This window comes from Panulirus ornatus, chromosome 6 (assembly GCF_036320965.1).
Source record: "Panulirus ornatus isolate Po-2019 chromosome 6, ASM3632096v1, whole genome shotgun sequence".
Taxonomy (NCBI): Eukaryota; Metazoa; Arthropoda; class Malacostraca; order Decapoda; family Palinuridae; genus Panulirus; species Panulirus ornatus.
The window spans coordinates 47,051,623-47,072,810 of NC_092229.1; the positions used below are offsets into that span (position 1 = coordinate 47,051,623).

At 40.9% G+C, this 21,188-nt stretch overlaps 1 protein-coding gene across 2 annotated transcripts in view; it reads right to left on the minus strand.

The window, feature by feature from the left end:
* Lis-1 (LisH and WD40 domain-containing Lis-1) overlaps window positions 1-21,188 on the minus strand; it is a 70,711-nt gene that overhangs the window by 14,469 nt on the left and 35,054 nt on the right. For both annotated transcript variants that reach the window (XM_071662854.1, XM_071662855.1), the window contains 3 exons: window positions 19,279-19,425; window positions 13,986-14,142; window positions 6,244-6,418 (listed from right to left, as the gene is read on the minus strand). In XM_071662854.1, coding sequence (XP_071518955.1) covers window positions 6,244-6,418; window positions 13,986-14,142; window positions 19,279-19,425 — 479 coding nt within the window. The remainder of the gene's footprint in view (window positions 1-6,243; window positions 6,419-13,985; window positions 14,143-19,278; window positions 19,426-21,188) is intronic.

Here is a 21,188-nt window from a genome sequence, read left to right on the forward strand (position 1 = left end):
TCACAAGTCGATCATCGTGGAAGTTGATGGTTTGGAAATGTTTTTTTTTTTTTATTCGCGAAGGATAATTACACTATAATTGTATACCTATACCACAAATATAGAAAAAAACATTGTTCAGTTTCACAAGCCTTCAGCATAAGATTGTGTATATATGAAGGAGAAAGTATGGGTAACTTCGGTAGACTTACTGTACCAAAAAAAGTAATAATTGTTTATATGAAGGAATTGGAAGGAAATATTTCGGTACAATATGGAAACAGTGGTTATGAAAGGGATAATTTGTGCTAATATGAAAAAAGCGACTAGAGGGGACGGGAGCGGGGGGCCGGAAATCCTCCCCTCCTTGTATTAACTTTCTAAAATGGGAAACAGAAGAAGGAGTCACGCGGGGAGTGATCATCCTCCTCGAAGGCTCAGAGTGGGGTGCCTAAATGTGTGTGGATGTAACCAAGATGTGAAAAAAGGAGAGATAGGTAGTATGTTTGAGGAAAGGAACCTGGATGTTTTGGCTCTGAGTGAAACGAAGCTCAAGGGTAAAGGGGAAGAGTGGTTTGGAAATGTCTGGGGAGTGAAGTCAGGGGTTAGTGAGAGGACAAGAGCAAGGGAAGGAGTAGCAATACTCCTGAAACAGGAGTTGTGGGAGTATGTGATAGAATGTAAGAAAGTAAATTCTCGATTAATATGGGTAAAATTGAAAGTTGATGGAGAGAGGTGGGTGATTATTAGTGCATATGCACCTGGGCATGAGAAGAAAGTTCATGAGAGGCAAGTGTTTTGGGAGCAGCTAAATGAGTGTGTTAGCGGTTTTGATGCACGAGACCGGGTTATAGTGATGGGTGACTTGAATGCAAAGGTGAGTAATGTGGCAGTTGAGGGAATAATTGGTATGCATGGGGTGTTCAGTGTTGTAAATGGAAATGGTGAAGAGCTTGTAGATTTATGTGCTGAAAAAGGACTGATGATTGGGAATACCTGGTTTAAAAAGCGAGATATACATAAGTATACTTATGTAAGTAGGAGAGATGGCCAGAGAGCGTTATTGGATTACGTGTTAATTGACAGGCGTGCGAAAGAGAGACTTTTGGATGTTAATGTGCTGAGAGGTGCTACTGGAGGGATGTCTGATCATTATCTTGTGGAGGCTAAGGTGAAGATTAGTGTGGGTTTTCAGAAAAGAGGAGTGAATGTTGGGGTGAAGAAGGTGGTGAGAGTAAGTGAGCTTGGGAAGGAGACCTGTGTGGGGAAGTACCAGGAGAGACTGTGTACAGAATGGAAAAAGGTGAGAACAATGGAAGTAAGGGGAGTGGGGGAGGAATGGGATGTATTTAGGGAATCAGTGATGGATTGCGCAAAAGATGCTTGTGGCATGAGAAGAGTGGGAGGTGGGCTGTTTAGAAAGGGTAGTGAGTGGTGGGATGAAGAAGTAAGAGTATTAGTGAAAGAGAAGAGAGAGGCATTTGGACGATTTTTGCAGGAAAAAAATGCAATTGAGTGGGAGAAGTATAAAAGAAAGAGACAGGAGGTCAAGAGAAAGGTGCAAGAGGTGAAAAAAAGGGCAAATGAGAGTTGGGGTGAGAGACTATCAGTAAATTTTAGGGAGAATAAAAAGATGTTCTGGAAGGAGGTAAATAGGGTGCGTAAGACAAGGGAGCAAATGGGAACTTCAGTGAAGGGCGTAAATGGGGAGGTGATAACAAGTAGCGGTGATGTGAGAAGGAGATGGAATGAGTATTTTGAAGGTTTGTTGAATGTGTCTGATGACAGAGTGGCAGATATAGGGTGTTTTGGTCGAGGTGGTGTGCAAAGTGAGAGGGTTAGGGAAAATGATTTGGTAAACAGAGAAGAGGTAGTAAAAGCTTTGCGGAAGATGAAAGCCGGCAAGGCAGCAGGTTTGGATGGTATTGCAGTGGAATTTATTAAAAAAGGGGGTGACTGTATTGTTGACTGGTTGGTAAGGTTATTTAATGTATGTATGACTCATGGTGAGGTGCCTGAGGATTGGCGGAATGCGTGCATAGTGCCATTGTACAAAGGCAAAGGGGATAAGAGTGAGTGCTCAAATTACAGAGGTATAAGTTTGTTGAGTATTCCTGGTAAATTATATGGGAGGGTATTGATTGAGAGGGTGAAGGCATGTACAGAGCATCAGATTGGGGAAGAGCAGTGCGGTTTCAGAAGTGGTAGAGGATGTGTGGATCAGGTGTTTGCTTTGAAGAATGTATGTGAGAAATACTTAGAAAAGCAAATGGATTTGTATGTAGCATTTATGGATCTGGAGAAGGCATATGATAGAGTTGATAGAGATGCTCTGTGGAAGGTATTAAGAATATATGGTGTGGGAGGCAAGTTGTTAGAAGCAGTGAAAAGTTTTTATCGAGGATGTAAGGCATGTGTACGTGTAGGAAGAGAGGAAAGTGATTGGTTCTCAGTGAATGTAGGTTTGCGGCAGGGATGTGTGATGTCTCCATGGTTGTTTAATTTGTTTATGGATGGGGTTGTAAGGGAGGTAAATGCAAGAGTCCTGGAAAGAGGGGCAAGTATGAAGTCTGTTGGGGATGAGAGAGCTTGGGAAGTGAGTCAGTTGTTGTTCGCTGATGATACAGCGCTGGTGGCTGATTCATGTGAGAAACTGCAGAAGCTGGTGACTGAGTTTGGTAAAGTGTGTGGAAGAAGAAAGTTGAGAGTAAATGTGAATAAGAGCAAGGTTATTAGGTACAGTAGGGGTGAGGGTCAAGTCAATTGGGAGGTGAGTTTGAATGGAGAAAAACTGGAGGAAGTGAAGTGTTTTAGATATCTGGGAGTGGATCTGTCAGCGGATGGAACCATGGAAGCGGAAGTGGATCATAGGGTGGGGGAGGGGGCGAAAATTTTGGGAGCCTTGAAAAATGTGTGGAAGTCGAGAACATTATCTCGGAAAGCAAAAATGGGTATGTTTGAGGGAATAGTGGTTCCAACAATGTTGTATGGTTGCGAGGCGTGGGCTATGGATAGAGATGTGCGCAGGAGGATGGATGTGCTGGAAATGAGATGTTTGAGGACAATGTGTGGTGTGAGGTGGTTTGATCGAGTAAGTAACGTAATGGTGAGAGAGATGTGTGGAAATAAAAAGAGCGTGGTTGAGAGAGCAGAAGAGGGTGTTTTGAAATGGTTTGGGCACATGGAGAGAATGAGTGAGGAGAGATTGACCAAGAGGATATATGTGTCGGAGGTGGAGGGAACGAGGAGAAGAGGGAGACCAAATTGGAGGTGGAAAGATGGAGTGAAAAAGATTTTGTGTGATCGGGGCCTGAACATGCAGGAGGGTGAAAGGAGGGCAAGAAATAGAGTGAATTGGAGTCATGTGGTATACAGGGGTTGACGTGCTGTCAGTGGATTGAAGCAAGGCATGTGAAGCGTCTGGGGTAAACCATGGAAAGCTGTGTAGGTATGTATATTTGCGTGTGTGGACGAGTGTATGTACATGTGTATGGGGGGGGGGTTGGGCCATTTCTTTCGTCTGTTTCCTTGCGCTACCTCGCAAACGCGGGAGACAGCGACAAAGTATAAAAAAAAAAAAAAAAAAAAAAAAAAACATGTATCCTAGAGGATGTGGGAGAAAGAATACTTTCCATGTATTCCCATAGTGTTACTGAAGGCAACTACATGTTGAAACAGAAGGAGATAAGTGAGGAGTGCTTATCCTCGTAAAAGGCTCTGATTTGGATGTCTAACGTGTCTGAATGTAACCAAGAAGAGAAAAAAGGAGAGACAGGTAGTACGTCTGAAGAGAGGAACCTGTATGTTCTAGCTCTGCGAGAAACAAAAGGTAAGGGAAGGAAGACCAATAGACTGAGAATGACTTACGGGTAGTCAGGTGTCAGTAAAAGGGGAAGAGCTGAGGAAAGGGTAATACTTCTGCTGTAGAAGTTGTAGGAATATAAGAAAGAGTATAAAGAGTGGGCCTCAAACTAATGTGGGTAAAACTGCAAGTGGATTACGACAGGTATGTGATTATCAGTACATATGCACCTTGACGTAAGAGAAATGGGGAAAAGAGAAAAGTTTCTGGAGGAATTGAAAGTGTGTGTCCACAGTTATGTATGAAATTTGGTATCTGCAATTAGTGACTAGCATACAACAATGGGTATTGTGGCAGTTGAGGATATAACTAGGGGAAAAGGGATATTCAACACTGGGAATAATAATGGTGACCTACTTGTAGGGTTGTGTGCTGAAAAAGGACTGGTGACCAAGAATATGTGGTTTCAAAAGAGGAACATACATTATATATATATATGTTGGAGAATAGGGTAGAATGTAAGGAAGGATTACTGGATTGTATAATGACTGATTGACATGCAAAAAGGAAACTCTTGGATGTGAATGAACTGAGGGGGTTAGCTGGTAGGATGCTTGATCAATAATTAGTGGAGGCAAGGATGAAGATTTGTAGAGGCTTTAAGAAACAAGAAAATTATATAAATGAGAAAAGGGTGATGAAGATCAGCTTGCTGTTTAAAAGAGGCTTGTGTGGAGAGGTAGTGCCAGGATCAAACGAAGAAAAAGCCACATTTACTCACATCCATTCTCTAGCTGTCATGTGCAATGCACTGAAGCCACAGCATCCATCCATAACCAGGTCCCACTGACCTTTTGATGGTCTCCCCAAGTTGCTTCACACGCCCCAGTTCAGTCCAGTGACTGCACGTTGACCCCTGTATACTACATCATTCCAATTCACAATATTCCGTGTATACCTTTCACTCTCCAGCATGTTCAGGCACCAACCTCTCAGTATCTTTTTCAATCCTTCCTTCCATCTTCAATCTGGTCTCCCCATTCTCCTTATCCTCTCCACTTCTGACACATGTATCCTCTTTGTCAACCTCTGTTCACTCGCTGTCTTCATATGTCCAAGTTATTTCAAAACGTCCTCTTCAGCTCTCTCAACCACACTCTTATCACCATAACTCTCTTTTACTCTTTCATCACTCACTTGAACAAACCACGTCACACCATTTACTGTCCTCAACTATTTCATTTCCAATACATTCATCATCATCTGCACATTCTCATCTATAGCCCATGTCTCACATCCACACAACATAGTTGGAACTACTACAACTTAAAATAAACTTATTCTTGCCCTCCCAGATAACAACTTCTTTCCAAACATTCTTAAGAGCTTTCACAGTTCCATTTGCTGTCATGTCCACTCACACGAATCTACATCACGTCACTTCTTCCATCTTTCTCCATTCAAACTCACCACAACTCACCTGTCCCTCTACCATGCTTAACCTAATAACCTTCCTTTTACTCACATCGAAACTCAACTTCCTCCTTTCAAACACTATAGTTTCTCATTTGCATCTAACACCAGTGCTCTGTCATCAACAAAAAACTTACTTCCCAGGCCCCCCTCATACCATACAAACTACACACTCGCCCCTCTATCCAAGACTCACATTTACCTCCTTCACCACCCCATCCATAAACAAATTAAAGAGCCATGGTGACACCACACATTCTTGCTGCAGAACAGTCATTAACAGAATCCACTTACTCTCCTCCCTCCTACATGCACACTTGCCTGACACCCTTGATAAAAAATTCTCATTGCTTCCATGGTTTACCCCAGACGTTTCACATGCCCTGGTTCAGGCCACTGACAGCACATCGACCCAAGTAAACCACACAATTCCAATTCATTTTATTCCATGCACGCCTTTCTTCTTCCTGCATGTCCAGGCCCCGATCGCTCAAAATCTTTTTCACTCCATCCTTTCACCTCCAATTTGGTCTCCCACTTCTCCTTGTTCCCTCAACCTCTGACACACAAATATATTGCATATCTGTTCATTGTTGAGTTTATGAAAAAATGGTGCAATTCAATGGACAATCAGCATTAATGAAGAGCCCTTTCCCATGCGAACAATCTGATGATACAACATTATACTATGATTTAATTATGCATTAGCTGTGTGATAATTATGAAGTATATTACTGTCTAACGTGCTGAACCTTACTATCTACAGAATTTAGCGTTTTTACACTTATAGCATAACATTCAACTTGAATCAACTTTCTGAATGTCAGCAAATCTGCCTATATGACTGAACCATTCAATAATCATAATACTACAAAAGAAAGATGAGAAGTGTGGCTCATTTAGACAGATCATTGCATGTCACTGACTAAAAATTTCATGATAATGCATGAAATATAACCAAATCATCCTTTGGTTCCTTCCAAACTCACCCTGTGGCCACTTCCCACATCTTAATGGTCTTATCTCTTGAACAGCTGAGGAGGTAGTCCCCTGAGGGCATAAAGGTGACTGAGGACACATTGTGGTCGTGACCATGCATTGTCTTGACACACTCGTACGATGAGAAATCCCACAGTTTGATTGACATATCAGCACTACACGAGACTGGAAAGAAAGACAAATACATGATAAACTCCCAATCCATCAAGAATTGCACCTTTGAAGAAGAAGAAGAAAAAAAAAAAGAAGCACAGCACAGTATATTAACTGAAATGAATACACGCAAAGTTATCTATTTTATTATTATACTTTGTCGCTGTTTCCCCACATTAGCGAGGTAGCGCAAGGAAACAGACGAAAGAATGGCCCAACCCACCCACATACACATGTATATACATACACATATACATACCTATACATCTCGACGTGTACATATATATATATATATATATATATATTTTTTTTTTTTTTTTTTTTATACTTTGTCGCTGTCTCCCGCATTTGCGAGGTAGCGCAAGGAAACAGACGAAAGAAATGGCCCAACCCCCCCCCCCCATACACATGTACATACACACGTCCAGACACGCAAATATACATACCTACACAGCTTTCCATGGTTTACCCCAGACGCTTCACATGCCTTGCTTCAATCCACTGACAGCACGTCAACCCCTGTATACCACATGACTCCAATTCACTCTATTTCTTGCCCTCCTTTCACCCTCCTGCATGTTCAGGCCCCGATCACACAAAATCTTTTTCACTCCATCTTTCCACCTCCAATTTGGTCTCCCTCTTCTCCTCGTTCCCTCCACCTCCGACACATATATCCTCTTGGTCAATCTCTCCTCACTCATTCTCTCCATGTGCCCAAACCATTTCAAAACACCCTCTTCTGCTCTCTCGACCACGCTCTTTTTATTTCCACACATCTCTCTTACCCTTACGTTACTTACTCGATCAAACCACCTCACACCACACATTGTCCTCAAACATCTCATTTCCAGCACATCCATCCTCCTGCGCACATCTCTATCCATAGCCCACGCCTCGCAACCATACAGCATTGTTGGAACCACTATTCCCTCAAACATACCCATTTTTGCTTTCCGAGATAATGTTCTCGACTTCCACACATTTTTCAAGGCTCCCAAAATTTTCGCCCCCTCCCCCACCCTATGATCCACTTCCGCTTCCATGGTTCCATCCGCTGACAGATCCACTCCCAGATATCTAAAACACTTCACTTCCTCCAGTTTTTCTCCATTCAAACTCACCTCCCAATTGACTTGACCCTCACCCCTACTGTACCTAATAACCTTGCTCTTATTCACATTTACTCTCAACTTTCTTCTTCCACACACTTTACCAAACTCAGTCACCAGCTTCTGCAGTTTCTCACATGAATCAGCCACCAGCGCTGTATCATCATCGAACAACAATTGACTCACTTCCCAAGCTCTCTCATCCCCAACAGACTTCATACTTGCCCCTCTTTCCAGGACTCTTGCATTCACCTCCTTTACAACCCCATCCATAAACAAATTAAACAACCATGGAGACATCACACACCCCTGCCGCAAACCTACATTCACTGAGAACCAATCACTTTCCTCTCTTCCTACACGTACACATGCCTTACATCCTCGATAAAAACTTTTCACTGCTTCTAACAACTTGCCTCCCACACCATATATTCTTAATACCTTCCACAGAGCATCTCTATCAACTCTATCATATGCCTTCTCCAGATCCATAAATGCTACATACAAATCCATTTGCTTTTCTAAGTATTTCTCACATACATTCTTCAAAGCAAACACCTGATCCACACATCCTCTACCACTTCTGAAACCGCACTGCTCTTCCCCAATCTGATGCTCTGTACATGCCTTCACCCTCTCAATCAATACCCTCCCATATAATTTACCAGGAATACTCAACAAACTTATACCTCTGTAATTTGAGCACTCACTCTTATCCCCTTTGCCTTTGTACAATGGCACTATGCACGCATTCCGCCAATCCTCAGGCACCTCACCATGAGTCATACATACATTAAATAACCTTACCAACCAGTCAACAATACAGTCACCCCCTTTCTTAATAAATTCCACTGCAATACCATCCAAACCTGCTGCCTTGCCGGCTTTCATCTTCCGCAAAGCTTTTACTACCTCTTCTCTGTTTATCAAATCATTTTCCCTAACCCTCTCACTTTGCACACCACCTCGACCAAAACACCCTATATCTGCCACTCTGTCATCAGACACATTCAACAAACCTTCAAAATACTCATTCCATCTCCTTCTCACATCACCGCTACTTGTTATCACCTCCCCATTTACGCCCTTCACTGAAGTTCCCATTTGCTCCCTTGTCTTACGCACCCTATTTACCTCCTTCCAGAACATCTTTTTATTCTCCCTAAAATTTACTGATAGTCTCTCACCCCAACTCTCATTTGCCCTTTTTTTCACCTCTTGCACCTTTCTCTTGACCTCCTGTCTCTTTCTTTTATACTTCTCCCACTCAATTGCATTTTTTCCCTGCAAAAATCGTCCAAATGCCTCTCTCTTCTCTTTCACTAATACTCTTACTTCTTCATCCCACCACTCACTACCCTTTCTAAACAGCCCACCTCCCACTCTTCTCATGCCACAAGCATCTTTTGCGCAATCCATCACTGATTCCCTAAATACATCCCATTCCTCCCCGACTCCCCTTACTTCCATTGTTCTCACCTTTTTCCATTCTGTACTCAGTCTCTCCTGGTACTTCCCCACACAGGTCTCCTTCCCAAGCTCACTTACATATACATATACATATACATATACATATATACACATGTACATAATTCATAGTCTGCCCTTATTCATTCCTGTTACCACCCCGCCACATGAGATAACAACCCCTTCCCCACACGTGCGCGAGGTAGCATTAGGAAAAGACAACAGAGGCCACATTCGTTCACACTCAGTCTCTAGCTGTCATGTATAATGCACCGAAACCACAGATTCCTTTCCATATCCAGGCCCCACAAAACTTTCCATGGTTTACCCCAGACACTTCACATGCCCTGGTTCAATCCACTGACAGCACGTCGACCCCGGTATACCACATCGTTCCAATTCACTCTATTCCTTGCACGCCTTTCACCCTCGTGCATTCAGGCCCCAATCACTCAAAATCTTTTTCACCCCATCTTTCCACCTCCAATTTGTTCTCCCACTTCTCGTTCCCTTCACCTCTGAAACATATATCCTCTTTGTCAATCTTTCCTCACTCATTCTCTCCATGTGACCAAACCATTTCAAAACACCCTCTTCTGCTCTCAACCACACTCTTTTTATTTCCACACATCTCTCTTCCTCTTCTGCTCTCTCAACCACACTCTTTTTATTTCCACACATCTCTCTTACCCTTTCATTATTAACTTGATCAAACCACCTCACACCACATACTGTCCTCAAACATCTCATTTCCAGCACTTCCACCCTCCTCCGCACAACTCTATCTATCGCCCATGCCTCGCAACCATATATCATTGCTGGAACCACTATTCCTTCAAATATACCCATTTTTGCTTTCCAAGATAATGTTCTCGACTTCCACACATTCTTCAATGCTCCCAGAACTTTCGCCCCCTCCCCATCCTATGATTCACTTTCGCTTCCATGGTTCCATCCACAGCCAAATCCACTCACAGATATCTAAAACACTTCACTTCCTCCAGTTTTTCTCCATTCAAACTTACCTCCCAGTTGACTTGTCCCTCAACCCTACTGTACCTAATAACCTTGCTCTTATTCACATTTACTCTCAGCTTTCTTCTTTCACACACTTTACCAAACTCAGTCACCAGCTTCTGCAGTTTCTCACCCGAATCAGCCACCAGCGCTGTATCATCAGCAAACAACACGCAAAGTTATACTACATAAAAACTCTTCACTGCTTATAGCAGCTTTCCTCCCACACCATGCATTTGCAACATCTAAAGACCATCTCTATCTATGTTATCATAAGCAACCCCCAGATCCACAAATGTTACATGAAAGTCCTTACGTTTACTTAAGTATTTTTCATACTTTCTTCACAGCAAACACCTAATTCACACATCCTCTACCATTTCCAAAATCACATTCATCTAACTTAAGTGCAAGCTAACACCCTCTCAATCACAAATTCCCTAATAAGATTACCATGTAGACTCAACAAATTTGCATCACTAATTTGAATATTCAGTTTTGTTCTCTTTGCCTTTATACCATGGCACTAAATGGACATCCTGCAGTCCTCAGGTACATCAACATAAGCCATACATACAATAAAAATCCTAACTAATCAATGAACAACACAATTATCCCCCTTTCTAGAGAAATTCAATCTCCTTTCTTGAGAAATTCAACTGTAATCCCATCCACTTTGCCACACTTCATCTGTGGCAAGGTTTTCATCACCACTTCAATTACTAAACCCCATGCCATGACTGACTTACATCTTTTTCATCCATGTTTCCCATATTCCACGTTAGCATGGTTGTGCCTTTAACACACAAAGAAATGGCTTCATTTGCTTTAATCCATTCCCCAGCTGTCATGTTAAATGCAACAAAACCAAAGCTCCCTATCCACAAGTAGGCCCCACACACCTTTCAGTGGTTTCCCCTACCACTTTACACACCATACCTCTGTGCACTGACAGCATATCAAAGACTGTATACTACACTGCTCCAATTCACTCTATCCCTTGAACAACTCACATTCTCATGCATGTTCTGGCCTTAAACACTCAAAGCATCTTTCACTTCATCCTTCCACCTCCTTGGCTCCCCTTTGTTCCCTCTACTTTCAACATGTATACCCTCCTTGTCATCCCATTCTCTCATCCTCACCTTAAATCCAAACCATTTCAGCACACATTCTTTAGTTCTCTACTACATTCTCCTCTTACTACCTCACCCATCTCTAACCTTTCATTTCTTACTCGATCAACCCTTCCTACACTAAACGCAGTGCTGTCCTCAAGCATTTTATTTCCAAAACATTCACCCTCCTCTGTACTTGGTCAACTTGGACCAATACCTTGCATATTTAAAACACAAGTTAGGAATCCTAAACCATTAAATATACCAATCTTTGCCCTGAAAGACAGTGTCCTCCACTTTCTATATCTGATGCCTGCTCCAACTGAACTCCCTCAAAGGGGTGACCTTGGCAAGTTCCATAACTACATAACTCCAGTGCTGCTTTTTATGCCTTTAGTGACTCATCCATAACAAACCACTGGTAGAGGGCAAGACAAGTACAGTTTGCAGACGCTCCTATCTGATGTTCCAACCTACTGCTTCTACCAAACATTTCTTTCTAGTAATCCTGCCTAAACGTTCCTACCAACTACTTGTATCCACTGCTCCTACCACTTTACCAAAAGGCAGGGCTAACACATAGTGCTCACCACAGGACACCCTCCCTTTTTGTATTTCAATTTCTAAATGATGGAACAAAAGAAGACATCGAGCAGGGAGTGCTCATCCTCCTTGAAGGCTCAGGTTGAAGTGGTTTAATGCGTGAATGTAGCCAAGATGTGTGAAAGAAGAAAGTAAATGTGAATAAAAATAAGGTTATATAGTTAAGTATATACTAGTCTGAGAAAAGAAACCTTGATTTTCTGGCTCCAAAAGATACAAACTCAAGGATACAAGGGAAGAATGGTTTGGAAATCCTGAAGCAGGAGATGTGGTAGTGTGTGAAAGAGTGTATGGAAGTAAATTATAAAGTGAGGTGGGGTCAAAATGAAAGTGGTTTGCAAGAGATTCATGAACATTTGCATTTATGCACCTAACCATAAAAAAAAAAAAATCAAGAGAGGCATATGTTTTACGAGCAGCTGAGTGAGTATGTCAACAGTTTTGATGTAAGGGGCCAGGTATCAGTGATGGGTGATTTGAATGCTGGTGAGTAATGTGGCAGTTGAAGGTATATAACTAGGGGGTATGGGGTATTCATTGTTATGAAAGGAAATAGTTAACAGCTTGCAGAGTTGAGTGCTGAAAAAAGATGAGATTGGGAAAACTTGGTTTAAAAAGACGGACACACAGGAATATGTTTGTGAGTAAGAGAGATGGAAAGCAGGCAGTACTGGATTACATACTAACTGAAAAGCATGTACAAAAGTTGGTTTAGATTAGGAGGGGTGTGAGTTTAAATGAGAAAACTTAGGGGAAGTGAGGTGTTCTAAATACCTGAGAGTAGACATGGCAGTAAACAGAACCATGTAAGAAGTGAGTCATTGGGTGGGAAAGGAGGCAAAAGTTCAAGGAGCACTGAAGAATGTGTGGAAAGATAAAATGTTATCTGGGAGAGCAAAAATGGGTATGGTTGAAGGTATTGTATTCACAACAATATCAAATGGATACAATGGATATGATACATGGGATATAGATAAGGCTGTACAGAGGATGCGAAATGTGTTGAAAATTAAATTTTTCAAGACAATAATCAGTGTGAAGTGGTTTGAACGAGTATGCAATAAAAGGGTAAGAGAGAGGTGTGGTTATAAAAAGTGTGGTTGAGAGCTGAAGTGGGTGTGTTCAAGTGGTTGGGACATATGAAGAGGATGAGGGAGGATATGTGCAAAAGCAGATAAATGTGTAAGAAGTGGAGGGAATAAAGAGAATGGAACGACCAAATTAGAGGGGGAAGGATGGAGTGAAAAAGATTTTGAGCAATTGGGGCCTGAACATGCAAGAGGAAGAAGGACATACATGGGATAGAAAGAAATGGAATGATGTGGTATACAGGGGTTGAAGTTCAGTCAATGGACTGAACCAGGTCATGTGAAGCATGGCTGTGGATAAGGAACTGTGGTTTCAATGCACTGGACATGACAGTTAGAAAACAAATATGAGTGGATGCAGTCTTCCTTCATCTGTTCCTGGCACTAGGTCGCTAAAGAACGAAACAGAGATCAAGTGTGAAAACAAATTCATACTTTATCATTTCCTGCCTTAGCAAGGCAATGTCAGGAACAGATGACTAATCTGAGAGGAAAGATCATTACTTGGCTACTTTCTATGCCTCTTCTGGGATGTAATAATACATGAGGGAAGGATTTGCAGCCTTCCATTACTATCCACTCATAACTGCCTCTTTTGACATACAGCAGACACATGGGTAACATTCTTTCCTTCCAAAAGTTGACAAATTAACAAGAAATGATACGCTAAAGCTGCAAAAAAAAGGAAAACAAGAAAATTATAAGAATTGATACTACTAAAACCAATCAAAGGAACACTTGGAGAATACTTGAATAACACAAAGAGTTGAATATGAGAAACAAGAAGGGGGTAAAAACTCATCCTGATCTGTATGCTGGGAAAAAATCATAATTGTGAATGAGAACAGCAATAGAGGAAATGCAAGCAAGCTAGAGTTATATTTACTTAATCAATATCAGTTACATTTAATTCATTAACAGGAAAGATTCCTATAAATGTGGATTACTAAATTACGTTGAACTCTGCCTTATACACCATTAACTGGATTCCCAAAATGGCTTTTGGCACCTCATTAATATTCATCTCATGAAGACCTGGAGCATCACTAATATTCAGTAAGAATTATTTTCACCCATTATGACATCCCACCTCAAATTTTGGTAGTGCATGTGAAATCTCTCATAACAATACTCAGTTACTCAAGAAAACTATTAAAAGCTATTCTAAACATACCTAGGAACTTGCCACTGTGGTCAAAGGCTATGTCTTGAATGCTGTCAGTGTGGCCTTTTAAAGTCTTTTCATAGTCACCCGTCTCATAATCCCACACCTTTATAGTTCCATCTTCACTTGAGGACACCATGATCGAATACATTGGGTGGAAAATTACCTGTTAAACATAAACTGTAAATAACAAGACAAATTCAAATTATGTGTGATACCTATCATTCTTACAGGAAAGCTTTAATGATGGATATACGTTTACAGTATCAAATACTAATACTAAGCCATTTACTAGTACTGTAATCTCTACTAATAAGCAAATACCATTAACTATGAATGCCATGCCTTGCACTCTTAATGGAACACTCTCCAAGTGCAAAAGGTGATGTCAACTCCTGATAATAAGCCTCCATTCTTAACGAAAATCTCTGCTTAACAAGCTCTCAATTCTGGGATACCTGGTAGCAGTCTTCAGGGGTCCTTTAACCTTAAGACCAGGCTGGGCCCATGCTTTTGGATTTGGTCATTGGTTGACCACGTTGTTGGAAGCCACAGCCCTCAGGCCTACAGTCCCCAAAGCTGGGCTGGTCTCGGACACTTTGTAAGTACTTGTCTGAGGCCCTGGATATTTAAGGCATTCTTTTTGTGCATATCACACCTTTGGACTTCAGAGGAAGTATAATACAAAGTCTTCCACATATGTTGCACCAGTAGGATGTTATTGCTGGATGCAAGTTGGGAACCACCTTCTCAGATTTTCCGGGTATAGAAGATAATATAAATATATCTTCCGTCTAAGCTCCAGGGAGTACAGCTCCAGAGATTTCAGCCATTCCCTGTAATTAATATCCTTTACCAAATTAATTTCGGATATGAAAAATATCTCAATACTTCCTAATTCTGCACTGCCTTGTACGGTGATGTTAGGAAGCAACAATGCTCATTTCATGAAAAAATTAGCATATTCATAAAAAATAAATAGTGTTTCTTCCCTTCCCTTGATAGTCTGTAGGATCCCACCTGCCATCCTTCTGCATGAGGTGACCACTGTTTTGTTGTGTTTGACAAAGGTTAGGGTTATTAGTCATTATCACTCCAATGTCTTTCACATTATTTAACTAATTTTTCATACTGCCTGTGTGTGTCTGATATTCTGTGATGTTCCTGATTTCTTCCTTTTTCCCATGCCCATAATTCCACAATAGAGATATACACATATGGTGAAAGGAGTGACTGTGTATCATCAATGACTGTGTATCATCAATTTCTTGCATTACCTGAAAAATTTACCTGCACACATTATCCAAAACCTAAAACAAAGTGCTAACTCCTCATATCTACAAAGGTGTGTCACTGATATAAAAACGACAAAAGCACCAACAGAAATAACAAAAATACCATGCGAGTTAAAGCAAAATGTTAAAAATTACACTGTAGAGAAGTGCCTTCTTTAAATCTGGAAAAGTAAAAGAAGGATGAGAATAAAAAACGATGATCAGCTTTAAAAGTGCCACAAAATATACTTTTTTATATGTTGGAGACCCCCATCATGGACCCCAGTCAGAACAAAGTCCACACCAAGGCTGGGCCCAAACTGAAATATAAAGAGGTTAATGAAAGGGAAAAGAAGTGACGAGGAAAAGCATTCTCCATAAATTTTGAGGAAGCGAGAAATTTTCCTTTTGAAAAAAGCCATCTTTTCTTTTCTTTCTGCCTCACCAACACGTGAACTACTGGGATCCTGTCCACAAACATACAATTTCTCCTTGTCATACATAACACTTGAAAACATTAACTCAAACAGTTCATTCTTTGTAACTAGATTTCCCTGCAGAGCACTATGCAATAGCCCTGCCTTTTGGCAAAATGGTAGGAGCAGTAGATAGTAGTAGGTTGGAATACTCAAGCAGGAGCATTAGGTACAAACATTAAGTAGAAGTAGTAGGTAGAAACATTAGGCATGAGTAATAGGTAGTAGTCAGAGGGAACATCAGGTAGAAGCCTCTGCAAACACTACACTATAGTTGCCCTCTGCCACTGGCCTGTTAAGGATGAGGCATAATGGCTAAGATACGGCAATGGAGTTCACTAATTATGGAAACTATTGCTATGACCACACCCTTGAGGGAGATTTAGTTGGGAACAAACTTCATAGATCTAGACTGAGTGATAGACATGAAGGGGTAGCAAGTTCTAAAGTTTCAAGGTATACAGAAAGAAACAGTCATCAAAATGAACCGCCCTTATGTTGCCAACAGCAATACAGTAACCATGTGATGCACTAGCTTGCCAAGTATTGCACTGTGCAGCTAATAGTGGGGACACAAGGAGCCACATCAAGGGGTCAAAAACCAAAGTAATACCTAATACCTATAGAAGAGGGAAAGTGAACCAACATTACAGCATAAGGCAAGTGAGTCAAAATTTGAAGTTAGCCTAGAACTGATAAGTCAGACAGCTTTCTATTCAACTCTGTCTGGTAAGGATGCAGAGCTGGTACGTCTCCAGATGTAAAAGCAGTACTTCATACAGGGACACATCAATTTTTTATAAACAGAGCAACTGTTCAAATGAAATTTTGACACCTATACAAGGCTCCAAGTCTCTTTGAGGCAGACTTAGCTAGTTCTGTAATGTGAGGTTTCCAAGACTGTGGACGTTATAGAAATTCCAAATATGTTCATTGTGTCAATAGGTGGAACTACAGATCCATCAAAAGAGAGAAGAAAGACGTGAGGAATATGCATTAAAGAGAAGGGCAGAAATTGGGTTTGGGAGGCATTAAACTTAACAAGATCCCATCTATCCCATTGAGACATTGTCCAAATATTAGTTTACTGAGGAAGTTTGTCAAACTGAGATGTGATGCAGATCTACTGAGACAAAGGAACAGATTTGAAGGATGTGGAGGAATGTAGGGCTGAGTTGTCAGCATGTGAGAACATTTTATCTGTAGATGAGAGGAAATCATTGATACAAATGAGAAAATGCAAAGAAGATAGGACAGAACCTTGAGGGACATCACTGGTGATGGAGATAGAGGTAGAGGTGATCTATCAACAATCATGGTGAAAGAACAGCCAGACAGGAAGCTAGATGTGAGGGGAAAAAGTGAGGAATGGAAGCCAAAAGAGGGGAACATGGAGGTTGTGACCCCCAACATCACATCCAATCAAAAGCTCTAGATATATCAAATACAAATATACATCATTGCCATAATCTTTCCAAGAAATGATAACCAGACATTAGGATGATAAGAAAGGATATCTACCAGTGGATCTCACCTTACAGAGGCCATACTGATGACCAAGGGGACAACTGCAATATTCAAGAAGTCTGAGTTTGTGGAAGTTGAGGAGGGATTCAAAGACGTTGGAAATAGCAAAGTCAAAGCAACAGGATGATAGTCAGAAAGGTTAGAGCAGTTGCCCTTCTTTGGGAGGGGCTGTACCAACACATGCTTCCAAGGAGAAGGAAAAGTTCGTCTTTTAACAGAAACACAAAAGATAATCCAGCATGATGCAAAAACCAAGGCGCACTCTTTCAGTAACTGGGGATGGATGCCATTGGGTCCATAAAAAGGACATCAGAAATAAAGGGGAAAAAAAGTGTAGGAGAAAGAACAGAATCATGAGGGACACAAACGTTGATGGAAAAATGGGGATAGGCTAATCCATCCACAACATCAAGGGAGATCAGCCATGAGAAGATGTTACATATGAGGGAACAAAGCGAGGGGGGGGAAGCCATAAGAAATGAGCTTGGAGATGAGATCCTGATACCACACAGTATCAAAAGCTTTGGATATATCAGGGGCAACCAAATGCGATTCCCCAAAATCTTTCAGAGATGTTGACCAGACATCAGTAAGATAAGAAAGGATAGCATCTGTGAATCTCCACCTTGATGACAATAAGAGAGAAGCCTGTGTGATTCAAGATGTCTGAAGACATGAGAGTTGAGGAGGGATTCAAACACTTTGGAAAAAGTAGATGTCAAAGCAACAGGACGACAGAGACGGGTTAAAACAATCTCCCTCCTTTGGGGTGGGATGTGCCAATGCATGCTTCCAATAGGAAGGAAAAAACAAGTATGAATAGGATTCAAATTGTGCTGTTGTCCCCGTGCAAGTCCCATCCATAGGGATGGATGCCATCAGATCCATAAGTTTGAAAAGAGATTACAGGAAAGGGCATAGGATTAATAAAAGGAGCATCAGAGGAAGAACGAATGTCAGTGTTATCCAGGGTAGAATTGTTGGAGTCATCCACGGTAAAATTAGAGGAAAAACATTAACCAAAAAGAGTTGCTTTTTTAATGGGAGAGACAGATATAGTGGTCAGAATGGAAAAGTGAAGGAAAGGTACAGCAACAAAAGTTGTGAGAGATGCCTTCAGCTAAAAACCAGATAACCTATTAGTGCATGAAAAGGAAAGGTTATCACTCATCCTTTCAATAAAAAAATGCTTAGCCTTATGGATGATGCACTTTACTGATTACAGGCAGTGCTATATGATGAATGGGAGGATGATCTCTTGCCTGAATGGCCTCAGAACATAAACAGTTGAACCATGGAGACAAGCATCAACGCTGGAGATTGTAATCAATCATCAAAGGAAATGGGGAGGGGGGGATGCAAGATCCCTACCTGGCTTTAGGATAAAGTCTACGTCCCATCAGATATGAATGGAGAAACAAAGAATAAAAAAGAAAATTACCACTGTTACCCTGCATCATTACAAAACATAATTATAAGGTCTGACTCGACTGCATGAAATAAAAGCCTGGCCAACATATTTCTGATGGGATGCTGAGGCATTTACTAATATGCATTACATATGAAACTGAATAACTAAAATTTAAGGCAGCCAAGACCTGTACCCCAGCCTAAAATTTAACCTGGGTCATTGTGGCACAAAATGTACATTAAGGCATATGGAGCTGCATATAAGTTACATAACCAAACAATGGCTCAGACATGAATTTTAACCTAAAACTTATCACAGATATTAAGAAGTGAAATCTAGGTCAGATCCAGGGCAATTTGCTTATGATGCAATGCTGAAGGACTCATCTAAATGTATCTGTACATGAAGTTACACATTCATTTGTCAAATGATGGCTCAAAAAAGACTCTGGACATATAACTGAACCATGGCATCAATGCATATGCACTTGAAGATACAGATAAAGATGCTGATACCAAGGGAATCAATTGCTCCTCTACTTTCTAGGGTAGAACTAAGAGTACATAACATCCGGATATATAATGAACAAAGAATAAAGAAGTATAAATCCTTACCCTAGTTACTGGTGCCCTGTGTCCTGTGAGACAATACTTCTCTGGAGGTCGTGGAATCCATTCAGTTGGCGATCGTTTGTCTCGCGTGGGAGCACCAGCAATATATTCCCTTTCAGCTTCATTCAACTTTACCTCCAGTTCCATCACCTGTCAAACACAAGATTCATGTAAGACCACAAGTAATACCAATTACATAACAGCCAAGCTTTACTTATATCCCAAGAGAATCTACCTCTACAAGTCAATAATTAAGGATTACAATAATATATCTTAATGATTACAATAATACATTCTACTAACCCGCTGGCAACAAATTACAACAAAAGTTGTGATACACACCTTTCACCACAAAATATCACTGAAGTCCATAGAAAAAAAAAGTGGGGAGAAGGGACCTTCTGCATAGCTTGTTGAACCTCACCCATCCAGGAAATGTTGGCCGGGTCCCATAAGCTGCTGCCCCACTCAGCAGCTAACTTAAACTTCAGACATACAAAATGTCTTAGTCAGCTGACTACCACCACCCAAGTAGTGATACATTTATCTCTTTTCTGTTTCTATTCTGATTTCACTGTCATTTAGGTAATATATGGAGGATAAATGTTAAGATATGCTGCATAACTGTTTGCTACATATGTATAAATAATATATGAAATTTTGAGCAGTGTTTATGAGTTGGCAGTGCAGGGCTGCTCCATTGCCCTATAAATACAGCACTTTAATTTAGCAGCACCCTTTACAGTTCATATGTTATTGTGAAGGAGTGTTATCATTAATCATAACACATAAATGATTATTTTTTGCCATTTCCTACATTAGCAAGGTAGCCCAAGAAAAAAAAATCATCTGCTTATTTACACTCTCTGTCACTCATAATGCATCTAGACCACAAGCCAACAGAACTTTCCATGGTTTCCCCCAGCTGTTTCAGATTACACCACACATCACCCGCTGTATACTACATTGCTCTAATGCACTCTATCCCGTGCATATCTCACTCCTGCATGTTCAGGCCTTGAAAGACTCAAAATATTTTTCATTCCATCCTTCCATTTAAAATTTGGTCTCCTCCTTCTCACTGTCCCCTCCAATTCTGACACGCTTATCATCTTATCTAAACCTCTCCTCAATCATCCTCCCCACATGTCCAAATCACTTTAGCACAACCTCTCCATGTCTCTCTCAACCACACTATTTCCATTACCACATTACCTTTTTATTATTTACTCATTCCAAAGACCTCACACCACCTAACATTTCCAACACATCCACCCTCCTCCACACAGTCATCTATAATCCATGCATCATAACCAAAGAGTACCACTGGCACTAAAACACCTTCAAACAATGATTTTTGCTCTCCCAGATAATTTCTATTTCCACACATGCCTCAATGCTCCCAGAACCTTCATCCCATCACCCAACCTATGATTCAATTCCACTTCAGCAGTTCTATTTGCTGCCATGACCCTTCCCAGGTATCTAAAACACTCCAATACGTCCAAATTTCTCTATTCAAACTCATAACCCAACTAACCTGTCCTCCTGACTAATAGCCTTGCTTGCTTTTGTTTATTCTCCAAACCTTCAACAATTCTATCATTGGGAGAAGCAAGATCTTCATATACTAAAACTATGTTGTCCTCTGTTACACAGAAAGTTTAATTCCATAAACTCAGTCAGTTTGCCTCGTATGACTCTCGAAGATTTTAATTATGCTCAATGTTAGTGCTATCAATTGATAGTTTTTGGAACTGCTTGGCTTTCCCTTTTGTGGAGTGGGGCAATGTGAGCCAGTTTCAGATTCTTGACGATGATGATAATGCCAAAACTTGAACTTTTTCTCCAAAGTACATTCAGTGCTTAGGAACGAGATGTTTTTCATTTCCTTATGAAGACTGAGTTTCACA